Source organism: Grammomys surdaster, unplaced genomic scaffold (genome assembly GCF_004785775.1).
Source record: "Grammomys surdaster isolate TR1022 unplaced genomic scaffold, NIH_TR_1.0 194, whole genome shotgun sequence".
Lineage (NCBI taxonomy): Eukaryota > Metazoa > Chordata > Mammalia > Rodentia > Muridae > Grammomys > Grammomys surdaster.
The window spans coordinates 2970463-2988776 of NW_021604639.1; the positions used below are offsets into that span (position 1 = coordinate 2970463).

Sequence of the window (18314 nt, forward strand, 5' to 3'; positions counted from 1 at the left end):
TATGAAAATGTAATGTACACAGGAAATAGCTTTGCATAGAGATAAGTGGGATTTTGTTCTCTTCTTGTGCTTGGAATTAAATTCAGAGCCTTGAATATGCTAGGCAAGTAATTTATCACTGACCAGGCCTTGCTATTATTATTTTGATTTAACTACTTTTCAGTGGATGGATATAATTTTATGTAAAATATAGCCAAGTAAGGCTGGTGAAATGGCTCACCGGGTCAAGGCACCTGTCACCAAGCCTGATGACCTGAGTTTGATCCTGAGTTCTATCTCTGGAGCCCACATGGTGGAAGGAAAGCATTGACTCCAGCAAGCTGTCCTCTGACCTCCACAGATGACCATGGCCTCCCTCCTCCAAGTAAATAAATAAATAAATGTTTAGAAAACAATAGAAATGCAATCAAAGCTTGTTTTATGAATTTTCCTCAAGTCGAATACTTATTTTATTCTTTCTTATGAGTCACACTTTTATGCATATACCTACTGGATATCTTTATGCCATCTGCATGTATCATCCTTCACCTCCCCTGCTCACATAAAGTTCCTGCTGACTTAACTTCCAAGTAATCTCTCACAACTCTTTCTAGAAGTTTTCCTTGAAAGAAAATTCTGCCTCACCTTACTCAACTCATAAAATTTGGTTTCAGTAATTTCCCCATGAGGAAACTCCTAGAACGAGTTTATAAGCTCCCTTCCCACTGCTTCTCCTCCTCGTTCTCTCCATCTAGCCTTTCTTTCTTTATACCTTCTGGAACGACTCTTAGAAACTCTGTTGTCAGCTTCCTGTTCCTGTGACAAAGTGCCAGAGATGAACAATTTAAAAGGAGTTACTGATGGGCTGAACAGATGGCTCAGTGGTTAAGAACACTGGCTGCTCTGCCAGAGGACCCAAGTTCAATTCTCAGCACCCATATGGCAGCTCACAACTATCTGTATCTCCAGATCCAGAGGACCCAACACCCTCACAGACATAAACACAGGCAAAACATGAAAAAATAATAATTTTTAAAGGGAGTTAGTGCTTATTTGGTCCTGTGGTTTCAGATCAGGATTTCACAGCTTTGTTGCATTAGACCTATGATGAGTAAGGACTTCATGAGGAGGTTGCATGAAGAAGAAACTGTTCTTACAAGGAATGAAAGGGGGAGAAAGGTCCAGCATTTCAACAAAGAGGGACACCCAGACTGTCCTAATTACCTGCCACTTGGTTCTACATCCTTAAAACAGCACCATCTACAAATATTATCTCAAGATGAGGACAACACCTTTAATAGACAACCTTTTGGGGAACATTCAAAAACTTATCTCTAGTTGTCATATCTGTTAGAGATCTCTTATTACCTAGTCTGAGAGGAACCTAAATCTCTGCCCCTTCCCCAAACCTAGTTCTCACAAGCTCTGGTTCCTCTTTTCCTCACAGCTGGTTCTGTCACTCTGTCATTGACTCTCATCTTTCAAATCTCTGAATGTTACATGAATTAAGATTCATTCTTTATTCCAGCATGATCTGTGCAAACTTCTTGTGTGGCCACAAATACCGTCTATATCATTATTACCCTCAAATTATCATGCATAACATGACCCTGTTGCCAGAGGTAATTCTCTTCAATATGATAGCCTATTACATAGCTCCAGCCAGATATTTAGTAAACTTCAAAAACATAATATGTGTGAAAGATAATTCTCTCTCCCCCTCCCACTCCCCCTCCCCCTCTCCTTCTCCCTCTCTCCCTCTCTCACACACACAGTGTTTACTACTCAGTAAACCATTCAACTATCTGCTCAGTTGCTCTGACCCATGACGGTAGACTAAGTTTGATATCTTTCTTTCTCGTGTCTCTTATACAGTACATCATAAACATTCCTGGTTGTGTTATAAAAATACATCCTGAACCTGATTCCATTGCCTTCAATACTCCTGCTAGAGAAAGACACTATCATCTTCCATCTTCCATATTCCATCTAAATAAGGCTTCTAAACTTATACCTGTTTCCACTCTTGTCAACCTCACCTTTCTCCATGTAATGACCAAAACAGTCATGATATCACATTGCTATGTTCATTCTATAGATCCCACATGAAACTTCCAGTGGATTGTCATCACATTCAGATAGAATACAAAGTCTATCCCATGGCTGCCATGCCCTGTATAGCCCATCTCCTAGGTATCTCTCTAAACTTCAACTATCCCTGAACAGCCCTCTTTCTGGAGTCCAGCCTCAGTGGCTTGAAACAAACCATACATATTACCACCTTAGTAGTTATGCTGTTATTCTCCAGAAGGCTCTCCCTGTCTTAATTTGTATCAGATATTCTATTTAAAAGACTTGATGCTTCCTGGTATATTCAGGGAACTCATTCTCTCTTCCCATTTCCTTCAGAAAAAGCCACAATCTAAGAATACCCTTTCACAAATTTCAAGATGAAAACTACCTGTGTGTCAACTAGAAATACCCAGCAATCCAAAAAGCCTTACTTGTGCTCTGTCCCAGGAGTTCTTAGGAGACAACAGCTTTTACTGCTAGCAGAAGATATTCGGCATGTCAGGAGATTACAGGAGACAGTGTGAGGAGTTGGTGCTAATTACATGAGTTAAACAGCCAATGTTGTTAAACACCCTTCAGTTCATAGGACTTTAAATGTCAATAACGTTGAGGTTCAGGAACCTGTTGTATTTGTTTTTAAAACATCTGGTTCTAATTTTATTTTAATTGATCATTTATGAATTTTTAATGATAATGTAATTACATTATTTTCTCCTCATTTCTCCAACTCTTCCCATACCCCTTCCTTCCACCCACTTTGTTGCCCCACATTACCCCTTCTAGAATGTATGGCCCTACTTTCCTCTGATTATATTATTATTTTATTATTATTATTATTCACATAAATATATTGGTACAACCTTCTGGGTCTCTTTAATGTTGCAAGATTCCAAAGCTGACCACTCGGGATTGGACAAGCAATTAGGAGGCTCCTCCCTGAACAAGACAAATTCCCCCTCACAGCAATCCTCTGTTCTCTGTGTTTCTCTGTGTAGGATTGAAGCTGCACATGCTTCCCCCTTCCACATTAGCATGTCATTGGTGCTATGTTAGTCTTAAGTGTACTGTTGGCATATCATGAATTAGCTTCCCTGACAGAGGACACAATCTCATATCAGATTTCCTGCTCCTCTGGATCTTAAAATCTTTCCACCCCTTCTTCTGAAATGTTCCTTAAGCATTAAGTGAAGGGGCTGTGTTGCAGACATAGATACTGGGGTTGACACACACACACACACACACACACACACACCCTCTCATATACTTTAAATCATCTTTAGTTTGTTCATAATACCCAATTAATGCAGACACTTTATAAACTGTTATACTATTTTGCTTAGAAAATGATAATGAAAAATATTCACATTTGACAAAGATGAGATGATCTTTCTGAATGATTTCAATATATGATTAATTGATTCCATGTACACAGAAGATACAAAGGGATGACCAAGTTGTTGAAATAAACGTCATTTATTATTTAAGAAAACATTCTTCTATCCTTCTATCTAGAGGTAAGGATTGTTTTACCTCTAGAAATTGGCGGTGAAGATTATCAAGTAAGCGTTCACATTCTAACAATTAAAAAGCAGCAATTAAGATTTTTGCCTTTGGCCTTAATTTTTAAATATCATTGTTAATATTAAATATACTTTCCTTCTTAAAATTAAATTTCAATATCTTTAGTCATTTTGCATTATCTTGGGAGTGAACTCTCAAGTTCAATTTTACTGTATTGTACTTGGGCTTTCTGTATGTGCAATGGGATGTCTTTAGCTTACTTGTTATTGCCTATATATTATGAGCTATGGCATCTCACTATGATGAATTAAGAAAATGTTCACCTCTTTCTTATTTAGGAAACCATTTAATTTGTGGAAGGACTTCCTATCCCTTGGAGACTTAAAAAACATGTCTCTAAATGAGAAAGAGTGTTTATACCCTGTCTTAGCATTGGTTTGGAGATAATTTTTCCTCAAAGTCTTCTAATTTAATCTAGGAAACAGCCTAGCTATTGGTCTATTTAAGCTGTATATTTTATCCTGAACAAATTACCAGAACATTAATCTTAAACTGTACCAAACAAGAAACAAAGGGACTGAACTCAGCGTGCATGTATTAACTCATTGCTCCCTGCTCTTCTGTGACTGCTGGGAGCAGCTGCTTTGCAACCTGGAGTATTCAATTTTGAACATTAACCTTAAAATAGTATTCTTTTTGAATATCTTTTTGAGTTACACATTTTTGCTATCTGCTATCATTTTCATTTTTATTCCGTGGGTCATTGGAGGGCCCCTGAAGTTTAGGAAGGCACCTGTGTTTACATTTTTTTTTTTCTTACCTGATTTCTCTTAACTCTCAATAGTTTGCACCATTATCTACATCCCGTTTCAGGCAAATGAAATAGACTACTTCCAGAATCCTAGTTTGAAGTATGTTTTATACTTATATTTATTCTAGAAGATAATATAATCTATTCATTTTGACATTTTATAGCATTTACAGATTTGATCATCTGGTGACCATGAAGTGTCATATCAAACACATTAAAAAATAGTTATTTAGGAATTACAACAGGGAGGAGCCAGAAAACTCCATGGTGAGGTGAAGATCAAATTAGATAGAAAAATATGTATACCACAGTTTTGGAGTTAGTTGCAGACATTGACAGTCTTTGTAGAAAAGAAGCCAAGGGTGCTAGACCCGGGGAGACAGGAAGCTTCATAAAGTAGCGAAATCTCCTGGGCAAACTATAGGTAACCTTGTAACTCATCCAAGCAGTTCACCAGAAAACTTCCTAGGAAATAAATTGGTTCGACAAAGATTGAAATAAGTAAGGGTCTTTATGTCTGTAGATGGCCAAGTCTAAATGACTAATTCTTTCTAACAGTGACCTTGTTCTTTCATTGTATAGCTGGCAATATTGAATAATAATGGTTGATTAGGTTATCTGTCCTCACATTGTGATTGCATGGAGCTGTTTCCTACTGTCTTTAAATATTAACTACCATCTGTGACCTATATTCAAGCCTCCATCTCTCAACATGGGCCTTTAGGTAACATTATAAAATATCTGAATAAGTAAAGACACATTGGTCAGAGACATGGTTTTTGGTCCATGTTCTCTTTGGGTCTAAGTTGGGGTTTATATTTCAGGTTCCTGCATTTCCCTTCCTAAACAATTTTCTATTCTAAGATAAGTAACAGCAGTCTGATCATGAAGCATAGGTTTCATTTAGGAAATATCAATCATATGACCATTATTTGTGGTAAAGAGAATGGAAGCCTTTTTATATTATCAATGGACAAATTCATTTTAAGCTGAATACTGTACAGAAACTCATTGGGTTGGCCAAGAGGATACTCAGTGGTACAGCTTCCATTCTAGGAAATGTAAGGCCCTTGATCCAACCACTAACACCATGGATAAAGCAACATTTAAAAGATTTGTACAAATTAAAATACTTAGTAATGTAAATTCCTAGTAACTCTTAAACTTCTTTGCTTTATGTATGTTTCAGGTTTAGATTCAGTGGTCGTATCCTGGGCCTAGCTCTGATCCATCAGTACCTTCTGGATGCTTTCTTCACAAGACCCTTCTATAAGGGACTCCTGAAGCTGTAAGTAATTATAGGATGGTTCCATGTAGCCTATCTGCAGGATCATAGTGCTGCCTTTCTTCATGTCTCTGGCCATTTTTGCCAATTTTGTTCCAACCAGTCCTACTAAGTTTCCATCATTTCTTGTTCTGAGTGCATATATATATATATATATATATATATATATATATATATATATATCTTCCATACATTTTAGTGTAATAAAAAGGCATTTGTAGGTATAAGAATTGGCAAAACCATATAATGGACATTAATTCATTTATGTACATTGTAAACATTGTATTAAGCAGATGAGTAGAATTGGCTTGATTTTTAGATACCTACGAGTCAATAATTATTTCGTGTTTATTATTGAAATTTTAGCCATTTCTTTTCAAAAGGAAACTATTAAGTAAATTAAAACTATTCAATTACTGTTTCATCAATACATTCAAAAGTATCAAGTAATTGTGAAACCTATGATGCTTTATTGAGAAGCTACACAATCATGTTTGGGATGTAGTCTAGAAACTATATTTGTTTATGCAATTTTTCTTGCTGTCTTTGAATTCACCTAGACCATGTGATCTGAGTGACCTAGAATATTTGGATGAGGAATTCCACCAGAGTTTACAGTGGATGAAGGACAACAACATCACAGACATTCTCGATCTCACTTTCACTGTTAATGAAGAAGTTTTTGGACAGGTTTGTGTGGTGTGGACTTGGAAAAGACATTTTGTTGTTCAGTATGGTAAATGCATAGAACAAAACTTGACCATCTTCGAAAATTTGAAGTGTACACTTCAGTATTGTTAAATGCTTTCTGGTCGTTTGGCATCCAATCTCTAGAACTTTTCTTCTTTCAAAACTGAAATTCTACCAATTAATCAACACCCTTAACTCCTCCCAAACCCTAACTCCTGGGAAATGCTATATGATTTCTATTTTTATGATTTTTGCCTCTAGATCTTTCAAATAACTATCTGTTTCTTTCATCCTTGTGGTTATTGTGAATAATGTTGCTAACAAGAGTGGGCTGGTTAGGCCCTACTGCCAGTTCTTGGATTACATCACATTATATATACTCTATCTCAGATATAGGATAGCTGAATCATATGTTAATGAAATTTATTATTAAATTATATATGAAAAATCTCACTAGTTCAAACCAAGGTCCTCTGTAACAGCAGCCAGTGCTCTTACTGCTGAGCCATCTCTCTAGCCTCAGGACTTCTTTTTAATGCCCTACCAGGGAATTTTCCTTATGTCTATCACTGTGACATGGTTCTACCCTATGCAGGAGTTTTGAAAATCAAATGTAATCATGGATCGGAAAACATTTAAGGTATACCATAAGATACAAGATATTTCTATATCTTCAAAACTACATAATAGTTCTTTCATTACATCCACTTAGTCCTCCAGTATGCATAGATCTTGATACTACTTAACACGAAAATTTCCCATGTGTTTTTATAAGAATTTATTAATGTAGTATTAAATCTGTTGGTCAAACAGGTATGAGACTCTCCATATCTGTTAATTTTATCTAAATTGGCATAAATTTTCTGATATATATTTTCTAGAGAAAAAAAATAAAGAACATATATAGCATATAATATGTATGTATGTAGGCTTAGAAAAACACATGAAATATATTTTTATATTCTATAATACACAAAAAGACTCACACAGATCCTAGCTCCTGGCCAATGAGTTTGTCTTTAGAAGCATGAGTTCCTTTTTGAGTGGTGACCCCTTTGATTCTCTGTGCTCTGTATCCTAGACACATTCACAACCAGCTTAGAAAAACAAATCTTGCTACCCACATCTACTGAACTTCTCCTCAGATATACAATAAGAACTTGCCACATAATTTGCAAATTGTTGCCCTCATTGAGATATAGAGGCATCAAGTATCTGACTATAGTGTCGGCACACTTGGCTCCTTCCACATTAAGGAACAACCCGCATTATTTCTCATTTGTTTCCATTATACCCCTTGAGTTAAATAAATATGTTTCTAGGACTGGAGGGGTGGCTCAGAGTTTAAGAGCACTGGCTGCTCTTCCAGAGGTCCTGAGTTCAATTCCCTGCAACCACGGTGGTTCAAAACCATCAATAATGAAATCTAGTGCCCTCTTCTGGTGTCCATGCATACATGTAGGAGGAACATTGTACACATAATACATAAACTTTTTTTAATAAAAGAAAGAAATGTTTCCTTTTTGTATAAAAATAAATAAATTGTTGCTCTTCTAAGTTGCTTAAGAATCTTCTTCAAACAACAGGAATGGAATTTTCTTTAGTAACTTCCAGGAAGGAAAAACTACCTTTTTTGGTGCTGTTGTCAACCTAAATAAAAATGTCTCCTGAATGATAAGCATCATGATCCTCCCGTTTATTTGCAAGGTAACAGAAAGAGAGTTGAAGTCTGGAGGTGCTAACACGCAGGTGACCGAGAAGAACAAGAAGGAGTACATAGAGAGGATGGTGAAGTGGCGCGTGGAGCGTGGTGTGGTGCAGCAGACCGAGGCGTTGGTCAGGGGTTTCTATGAGGTAAGACCCTGAGTGGCCCAGGAAAGCAAGCCATAACCCCGTGCTTTGCAGTGGAGCCTGCACCTCTTCTGGAAGCTGGAGAGGGAGCAGGGATTCAATAGTTCAGAGCAGAGAGAAAGAAGCAGGAGAAGCCAAGTTTACAGTCTTGTACCCAGAGAGCATGAAACAGTAGCTGTACTGGCCGGATGAAGGGAAAGACTTCTCTATGAATGAATACCAGTCCAATCCAAAGTTAAACTATTCTCAATAAAGTGTCATTGACTTGGCCCTGTTGTGCCAGGTGAGGAAGCGTACAGTATTTCTTGTGTAGCTATGTGAATATGACATTTCCTCCAGTCCACTGTAACAACAACAACAAAAAAAAGCCAAGCAGAAGCACTGGAGGGTGGTAGCCACTTCTCCTGGGTGTCAGTTTTGTCACAGATCTCTGTCCTGTCATCAGGCAGGATAATATCTGCTAGACTTCTCATGCCCCCAAAATGATGCCTTTATATCTCAATTTAGAAATTCACTTTAGAAGTTTATTTTCTAATTTATTGTCCACCACTAGTCAGTCCAAAGCAGACAGCACTGGAGACATTCAGGTGACCTGGACTGGCACATCTGGCAGAAGATGTAAAGCCATAGCACAGAGCTCTAACCAATGGGTCCTTCTCAATCCTTAGAGAAGAGAACAAGGAAATCAGGTGTGGAAGGTGGGAAGGAAGGGGACTGTAAGAAACGAATAATAATGTCATGGGAATGACATACAATGTAACTTAGAAACTCAAATGTGACTTCAGATAACCAAGTCAGAATTGCTTATGAAAGTGCTCTCAGGAAAGATCTGAAGTAAGTAAGACATGGGATTTTCCTTCTGTTCCCAGCCCACTAAGGACTGTATTCTATCTAAAATGGCTCAAACTACTATTGTGGCTTCTGTAGTTAAAAAAAAAAAAAAAAACAAGCCTTTTCTAAGCATCAAGAATTGATTTATCATAATCTTCGAGGCTGGGCAGTCCAAGATCAAGACAGTGGCAGACTCAGTGTCTGATAAGGGCCAACAGCTCCACAGGTGCCAGCTTCTTGCCTAAACTCATTGAAAAACACAAGGATCGTGTGCTCCTCTCAGGACACTAACCCTATGCTGTATGATCTAATTGCCTCTTTTATTTTCTTTTACATAACATTTTTATTGATTATTTGGGAATTTCACATCATCAACCCCAACCACACTCACTTCCCAATCCTCCCAGTTTCCACCCCCCACCTCTAATTTTAAATTAATTATTCTACTTATATACATCCCAAATGTTGCTCCAACTCCCAGTATCCACTCCCAGAGTTCTTCACTCCCTTCCCCTTCCCTGGGGCATCAAATTACACATGGCTATCCTCTGAGAAGCTCTACCAGCATATGACTGAGACAGATGCAGATACTCACAGCCAACTATTGGACTGAGGTTGAGGACCCCTATAGAAGAGTTAGGAGAAGGAATGATGGAGCTGAAACAGGATGCCAACCCCATAGGAAGACAAACAATGTCAACTAACCTGGACCCCTGGGAACTCCCAGAGACTAAGCCACCAACCAAAGAGCATACACGGGCTGGTCTGATGCTCCAGGCACATATGTAGCAGAAGACTAACTTGTCTGGCCTTAGTGGGAGAGGATGCACCTAATTGCTTTTTAAAAATTGTTTTGAGATTATAATACAGTTACATATTTAAGGCTCCAGAGCTGGGAATAAAGATTTTAACATGCAAGTAGAATGCTGTGATTTTAAATTTTAAAATGATTGCATATTTGAAATAGATAATTTATAAATGATAGTTACTTTCCCAATCCAATAGGCAACAATAATAATCATGAATTTGTGTGGTGTGTGTGTGTGTGTGTGTGTGTGTGTGTGTGTTTTGCGACTGTCTTTCAGGTTGTAGACTCAAGGCTCGTCTCAGTGTTTGATGCGAGGGAGCTGGAGCTGGTGATCGCTGGAACTGCGGAAATCGACCTGAATGACTGGAGGAATAACACTGAGTACCGGGGAGGTGAGCTAGCAGTGCTTTTGACAATATAGGTCTTAAAGAAAAATTGTTGAAATAAAGTTGGCTTGATGTAAAGTTAGCCATTCTAAAATAAAGAATTCAGTAATATTTAGTACATTCAAAACCTTATGTGACAATAACCTCTAACTGATTCTAAAATACTTTCACCATCTCAAGAAAGGCTGATAGTCATCAAGCAGTTGTTCTCTGCCCCTTGTCACCATCTTCCAGACACCTGGAAACCATAAATCTTTATTCTGTCTCTCTGGAATTTAACAACTCTAGAAATGTCATACAAAATACAGCCTTTGTGTCTGCCTTCTTTGGCTTAACATACTCTTTTTGAGATTCATCCATTTTCTGACATGTTTTAGTATTTCATCCCTTTGTGTAGCTAAATGCATCACACCGTTATCTAGAGTTGTTGCTACTGTACATTTTTGCTACAATGCCTGGTATTCAAGGCCTGGTGCTTCTTCAGCAAATGCCATACCACTAAAAAATATCCTGAGCCAAATGTATCACGTTTTAAAGCCTCCAAAGCCTTACTTCAGTACAAAATGACTTCTTGACCATTTTCTGACTGAACTTCTTTTCAACAAACAGTAATCCTTGGCATGTCGTGCAAAGGCTCACAGACAACACACCTTCTATATGTGAGCTCTTGAGGAGGCTGCACACTGTCTCTTGCTTCCTGTGGAATTTTAGCCTTCTTTGCCTCAGTTCACCTTTGTTTCTACAGGATTCTAACTATTCTCATTCTCTCTCTCTCTCTCTCTCTCTCTCTCTCTCTCTCTCTCTCTCTCCCCCTCCCCCCTTTGAAAAATCATTTACTGTGTGAGTCATTTGTGAACTTTCCTTTGGTCTGCATCAAAATGAACCAAATTCTAAATTTCTCCTCTCTGTTTATATACTATCCACCATTTCTTAACAATAAAAATTGTGATTCTTACCATGGGATGACTGTAAGGAATATTTTCCCAGAACATTTGACTTCTTAGACTAGTCATCCAAAGTATATGAACCACATGTGTAAGTTTGAATGTATTTATTTATTTATTTGCTTGTTTATTTGTTTGTTTCCTTCCTTGCTGAGATAGTGTCTCACTGTCTAGCCTTGGATGGCTTGGAAGTTACTAAGTAGATCAAAGCTGGTGTCAGACTCACAAAGATCCACCTGCCTCTGCTTTCTAACTTTTGCATGTACTACCACACCTAGCACTGACTAAATTTTCTAATAGCCATATTAGAAAATGTACAAACAAAGAACTTTAATCTGTCTTTTAACTTATGTCCAAAATGGAATTTCAACATGGGATTGGTGTTAAGAAATTATTAGCATAGGGTATGTGTACATATCTAGACTTTGCAGGCATCATTTTCATCAGATCTTTCCCCAAAACATAGTAGTTTATCCTCAAAAACCCTCTTTTTAGGTAAAATATTAGAGAAAAATCTCAATATAACGGGTTTAAGGGAAGAATGGCATACCAACTCAGCCTCCTTCAGCTGGTCACCTGCAAAGCCCTCTGGAAGTTTTATGCAGATTAGTTAAGAAAACTTCTGGTGAAAGTATTCAACACGAATGCTTCTGCTGAACCAGTAAGACTTCTAATGTCCAGGCAACTCCCTGGCCTGGACCTCTACAGATACTCAGTTGTTAGCTGACTTCCTAATACCTCATGTTTTCCTCATTCTCATTATTTCCTCTGCTAAGAATGCCCCCTCACTTTGCTCTACTACATAAATGTTCCCCATGCCAAACTCAAACCCTGCTTCCTTCACAGAGCTTTCTCAATTTCTACCCACATGTATCTCCTCTCTCTTCCAATGCTTCTTACCTTTGTGTTGAGTGGTGATCATTTCTCTAAATTTCTTCTCACAAGCCTAGCTTCTTCAACCGAGCCTTAAAGCAGATCCATTTCCAGGCTTGGCTCAGAGAACAACTCTGTGATGGAATCAGGCTTTTCTCTTTGGGCAGTCATGACTTCTGAAAACCTATCTTCTTCAGCCAGGTTTGCATGTAACATCTATCTGTTCTTAAGTTCTAGACCCTCTTGTGCTATATGTTGTTGCCAAGTGCTAAAACATCAAAACAAAGAAAACATAGATGGTCTGCCTGTGTTGAGCCTTTTTGTTTTTTACTTAAATTCACATAAGACTGGGATATTTCAGGTTGTATCCAATTGTTTAAATAAAAAGCAAATACCTCGGAGAAAAATCTCTCAAATACCCAGTTTTGTAAAAGAGCTATATTCTAAATCTGCTTGTTTTAAGACCCAGCCAAGTTATGTAAATGAGTTAAGTCTAGCCTATGTAAGTGCCATTCTCAGCAAAATCAAAAGATCTGAAGTTGCAGTTCAGCTAACACATCTGTCTCTTCCTCTTTTCTCCTGGAATCCACCTCTTTTTTTTTAAACCAGGTTATCATGATGGCCACCTTGTGATCCGCTGGTTCTGGGCTGCAGTGGAACGCTTCAATAATGAGCAGAGATTGAGATTACTTCAGTTTGTGACAGGAACGTCAAGTGTGCCCTATGAAGGCTTTGCAGCTCTGCGGGGAAGCAATGGACTTCGACGTTTCTGCATAGAGAAATGGGGGAAGATTACATCTCTCCCCAGGTACAGAGCTCCTGCCAACCTTCATGAACTCTGCAGAGAAAAAGCATGCTTTGCTATTTGAGTCTTGAGTCTTTTAAGATAGAATTCTTGCCTGTCACAAAGTGTACTGTTATTTGTATTACTAAAGATGTAAGCAGGATGCTTCTAAGTCTTGGCTTGAGACTGTATTCTTAGTGAAGTTTTAGTTGTTGATCATATTTGAGCTGTAATGTCCAATGTGCCAATAATGGTAGACTGCCCAATCCATCCAAAACTTAAGTCTTTAGGGGATGGTAGAAGCAAGGTCATAACTGCAAAAATGCTGGATATGCAAAGTAACCCCACTGACATAGAGCATACACCTATAGCATATACTTGATACTTCATAGGATAGTTAAGAGCACTGGTTGCCTTTTCAGAGGTCCTGAGTTCTGCTCCCAGCAACCACATGGTGGCTCACAACCATCTAAAATGTGATCTGATGCCCTCTTCTGGCATGCAGATGTGCATCCAGATAGAGCACTCATATACATATAATTAACTAATTAATTAAAAATACTTAATGAAGTCTAGTTTTCATCTAATTTTCCCAGACTTCTTGCTTTCCTCAGGACAGTTCATATGCTGTTGAGTGTTATGTGATTCTGGTCCTGAGAAGAACTGACCAAATGTCTCCTCACCCCAGATAGGAAACTGACAGTAGAACAAAGCAATGATACCAACAAAGTTCAGCTTTGTGAACCAATGAATTTTATTGGCGATACTTAGAGGCATATGAACAAGAGGTTACTTCCAGGAGCAGAAATGGCTCCAACAACTTATCACCTAAAACCTACTCCGGAATGGGTCACCAAAGCTGGGAATGTGGAGTGCACAACATGCATGCAGCTCCGTAGGCTGAAAAGTGTCTGTTCTAGGCATCTCGGCTAGTATGAGCCATGGTCATGTTGGCTCCTCTGAGAACATCTTGCAGCCCTTACTGTTTGTATGCCTCAGTCTCAGGGAGTTTCTAAAGCTTTTGAGTTGTATGCTTCCTGAGGTTTAATGTTTTCCTGGACTTGGGGATTTAGCTCAGTGATAGAGAGCTTAGCCCTGGGTTTAGTCCTCAACTCTGAAAAAAAAAAAAAAAGACAAAATAACAAAAAGAGTTTTCAGGCAGGGATGAATGTATACTCTCCCTTTATAATTTTAATTTTATTATTTAATTAAAATATTATTATATCATTTCCCTCCCTCCTTTCCTTTCTCCAAACCCCCATGGCCTTACCCTCTCCCTTTCAGATTCATGACTTTTTTTCTTTGTTACTGTTAAATACATACATACACACACAGAGAAAGAGAGAGAGAGAGAGAGAGAAAGAGAGAGAGAGAGAGCTCATATATAGAGAAATGTAACCTCCTGAGTTCACTTAGTGTTACTTGTATGTGCATAATTTCAGGGCTGACCACTCAGTATTACATAATCAATTAGAAGCCTCATCCCTGGAGAAGGCTAATTGTCCTTCTTTCAACAGTCCTTAGTTGCATATAGTTCTTTGTCTAGGGCTGGGGCCCTGTGAACTTTTCCCATTCTGTGTTACTATGTCTATTGGCATTGTTCTTGTTCAGATCTTAGCTTCCCTCCAAGGTAGAATGTTTTGTTTCAGAGAAAATCACTCCACAACAATGAGTACTAGTAAATATTACCAATTGTTTAACAACAGTCAAAAGTAGTTCTCAGGCTTTCCTATACGAGTTCTAGCCATCAAGACAAAAGATATTAGTTTTGTGGTTCCTCTAGAGCTGAAAGACCCAAAACGTAAATTAGCACACATCTAGCTTAATGATAGATAGATCTTGATAGTGAAGTTACTTGGAAACATTCTGGGAAATATTTAGGAAAATATCATTTGGATCATCATTAATAGCCTAGTCTGTGGTATGAGGATGAGGTAAGATACAAGACACCTCATCATAAGAACTTATACTAAAGGGAAATACGGACCAAAGATAACTAATTACAACATAAGAGAGAATCAGAGGAATTCAAGGTGCTTAAAGCAATGTGATATGAGCATGTGAATCAGAATTTTAATCCTGATTGAGCTAATCAGAAAAAATGCTTCAAAGCAACTAGCATTTGGTGGACATTAAGGGATAGAGCACAGAGAAATTCTAGGCTGGGTGAGCAGTATGATCCAATTCTGGATGGCACAAACAACATCATATGCTCAGAAAGTATTGAGTCAACAGAGGACAAAATGTCCAAGGATGAGATGCTAACTATTGACTAGTTGGGAACTTGAATTGCCTCTGAGAATTCAAGGTTGTCTCTAGATAAAGTAACTGAGGTAGGAAGACCCACCCTAAATATATGCAGCATCATTCCATGGGTTGGGGTCTTGGATTAAAGAGAAGACCGTGAACTTAGTGTGTTTCTCTCTCCTGCTTCTTAACTGTGGATGTCATATGGCTATCCACCTCATGTTACTACTGTCATGTCTCCCTTACCATGAGAGACTGTACCTCCACAATGAGTCAAGATAGTCTGCCCCTTCCTCATTCCTTTTGTCAGATGTTTTGTCACAGCAACGGAAAATCAATTAATATACAGAGAGGATGTGAAGAGAAAGATACTTTGGTATCTTTCACCAGGAAATGAGCGTTCTGTAGAGTCTCTGCTTTATCCTTTAGGAAATGCCATTGCTTTTGTTACTACGGAGACACAGATTAAATGCAATATACATATTTTCTCGGAATAGATATTAATATTGTTAGTTGAAGCAATCTAAGTCTTCCTGATACTTAAGTAATCACAGAGCTCTGCTAATATCTATTTATTTTCACATTTTCTCCAAATCAAATCCTTCAAGCCTACCATAAGACATTCTACTGTCTTGTGCAGGCACCTGGGGGTTTGAAGAGAAAGAAGACAAGCAGGAAATTGTGGTGTTGAGTGAACACAGGGATAAGGAGGGAGCTGCTGCCAAAAGCAGGATTGGATGCTGGGGAGACAAACACCAGCACCCTCCTCAGATTCTCCCTCAGCAGAAAACCCCACATTCCTTCTTCTTTCGTCCCTTTTTCTCTGTCTCCCAAAGAAGCTGCACTATCCTGAATCTTGAGCCCACACAGTATTCTGACACTCTTTAGTTTGTCAGAACAAAGGTATAGGTTACAAACACTTCCCCAAAGGACCTTGTAATTCAAACCCTAACATCTCAAATAAAATTCTGAGTGTTTAGTTTTATTCTATGGGGTGTTGTTATTGTTATTGTTGTTATTGTTATTGTTGTTGAGGTGGTTGTGGTTGAAGTTGTTGTTGTGTTGTTCTGGTTTATTTTGTTTTGTTTTAGCTTAGTGTTTTTTTTTTTTCTGTGCTGGTTGATATATAAACACAGCTTCAACATACTGCTACCCAACCTGGAAGGAAAAGGCATAAAATTAAACTTCCAGATGTACCAATACACTCTTCTTCCTCCTTTGTCAAAAGACTAGAATCAAGTTTCCATAGAAACAAAGAGTTCCTGGCAGGAAACAGATACTAAGGAAGAATCTGTGTGGTTATCCCTCCTCTGCTCACTGCTGAATTATCTACACATGTGTTTCCTGTACCATGTATTATCCATGTAAGAAGAAAGACATAGCTAGTCTAGGACAAATACTGGCAAGTATGGGACACCAGAATGAAACCCATTCTGAGCAAGGCTACATGGATGATAATGATTTGAAGACTCTTCCAGGTTTGGGGAAGGAGTGTCCTACACACTTAGGGATCCTTCGGAGTGGGACATGTAAGCTTCAGTTGATGTGTATTTCACTGGTGTAAAGTATTTAAACTTGTTTCTACAACACACCTGGCATGGAGAACTGGATCTTGGGATTACAAAGTACCACTAGCTCTTCCAAGTAGATACTTGTGGTTTAACAAGGCCTAGAACTCACAAGGGAGGTAAGAATGCTTTGGAATGATCCATTAGCACTAATAATGTCTCTGCCTCCTTCGTATTATTTAAATTTCAAATTAGGCTAATAGCATAGACTTGACTGTTGGTTCTCTACTGTATTTGTAGTATAGTGTAGTTTTACTTACAAATAACAATTAACTGTTTCTAGTTCTTCAATTTCCTAAACTTGTTGTGTCTCAATGTCCTTGGTTTGCCATTTGCAGTCTTTTTTGATTGCCCAAAATCATTGTCTGGCACATTTTTAATTCCCCTTTTAAGTCATCAATGTAACCAAAAGCAGTCCTTAAAATACCCTCACCAGTATTTTCTCCCCTACTCAGGGCACATACATGTTTCAACCGATTGGATCTCCCACCATATCCTTCATATTCCATGTTGTATGAAAAGCTGTTAACAGCAGTAGAAGAAACCAGCACCTTTGGACTTGAGTAAAGACGTGGAACTTCGCCTGATATTGTCCTGAACAGTGACACCACCCTTTCTGGGATGACTTCCTCCCCTCCTTTGACTTTGGTATTCCATGATTTTTATTTCAAAGCAAATTAGAATTGGCAAAAGCTGTGCATGAAGAATTGCCTTCTTCTAAGATCTAATCTTCAGGCTTATCTCCTCTGTTTCCAATGAACTGCTAGCCTGTATGCAATACTACAAAACAGCTGTTTCAAGGTCTGTGTATACCTCCACATACCTCCATTCCTAACAATGAAATATGAGCGCAAGTTATGCTACACTTGACGAAATGGTAATAAATGTTTACTTCCATTTATATCATTTAAAGATAATTTGAGCTGTAAGCCTTCCATGCTTTTACATGTCCATGTCTTCCAAGCAGAACTACCATTTTTCCTAATTTCTAGCAACCATTTCCAGACGTGAGAGCTGACAAATTTTTTTCTTCTCTATCTCTACATTTCCATTTCCAAATGGACAGCCAAAGCCACACAGAAACCTTTTCTTCATTCAACTCATGATTCATAGGTGGTATCAGTCCCATCAGCCAGAACTAGCCTAGACATATGGTGCAAATATGAAACTTCCAGCAATTAACAACAGCAAGAAGAAAAAGGTTATCAGTAAATCTAAGGGTTAGATGGACTATGAACTCAACTTAAGTTCAGAAAAGTGTAGTGGGGGAGCACCCCTCGTGAACCCTCACCACCCAAGAAGCACAAACTTGTGTACCACGTCCAAGGAGGAAATCCCAATTGCTGTAGATTGAAGGATGAGCCTTTACCTCTAATTTTGTCACATAGAAAGTGAAAAGGCAAACAGGAAAAAGGACAGGACATATGACATTTATTCAAATCCATGAATTTTGTTTAATCTATTCTCACTGGCACATAGTCCAAACAAATCTCATGGCTTTTGTTGCAACGAGGTTTACCTGATAGGACAACTTTTTGCTTCTTTTTAGCCTTGATACTTTTCTCATTTTTTTCTTTTCCTTTTTTTAAAATCATGGTGTTCAAATTCTGTCACATCTAATGTTCACAGACACCACATACGAAGCTGCAGAGCACGATGGTGC

The 18314-nt window shown here is 38.3% G+C and overlaps 1 protein-coding gene across 1 annotated transcript in view; it reads left to right on the forward strand.

The window, feature by feature from the left end:
* Hecw1 (HECT, C2 and WW domain containing E3 ubiquitin protein ligase 1) overlaps window positions 1–17278 on the forward strand; it is a 145055-nt gene extending 127777 nt beyond the window's left edge. The window contains exons 20-25 of the mRNA XM_028769853.1: window positions 5574–5672; window positions 6230–6359; window positions 8067–8213; window positions 10127–10241; window positions 12662–12860; window positions 17107–17278. Coding sequence (XP_028625686.1) covers window positions 5574–5672; window positions 6230–6359; window positions 8067–8213; window positions 10127–10241; window positions 12662–12860; window positions 17107–17218 — 802 coding nt within the window. The 3' untranslated portion in view covers window positions 17219–17278. The remainder of the gene's footprint in view (window positions 1–5573; window positions 5673–6229; window positions 6360–8066; window positions 8214–10126; window positions 10242–12661; window positions 12861–17106) is intronic.
* Window positions 17279–18314: the final 1036 nt, after the last annotated feature.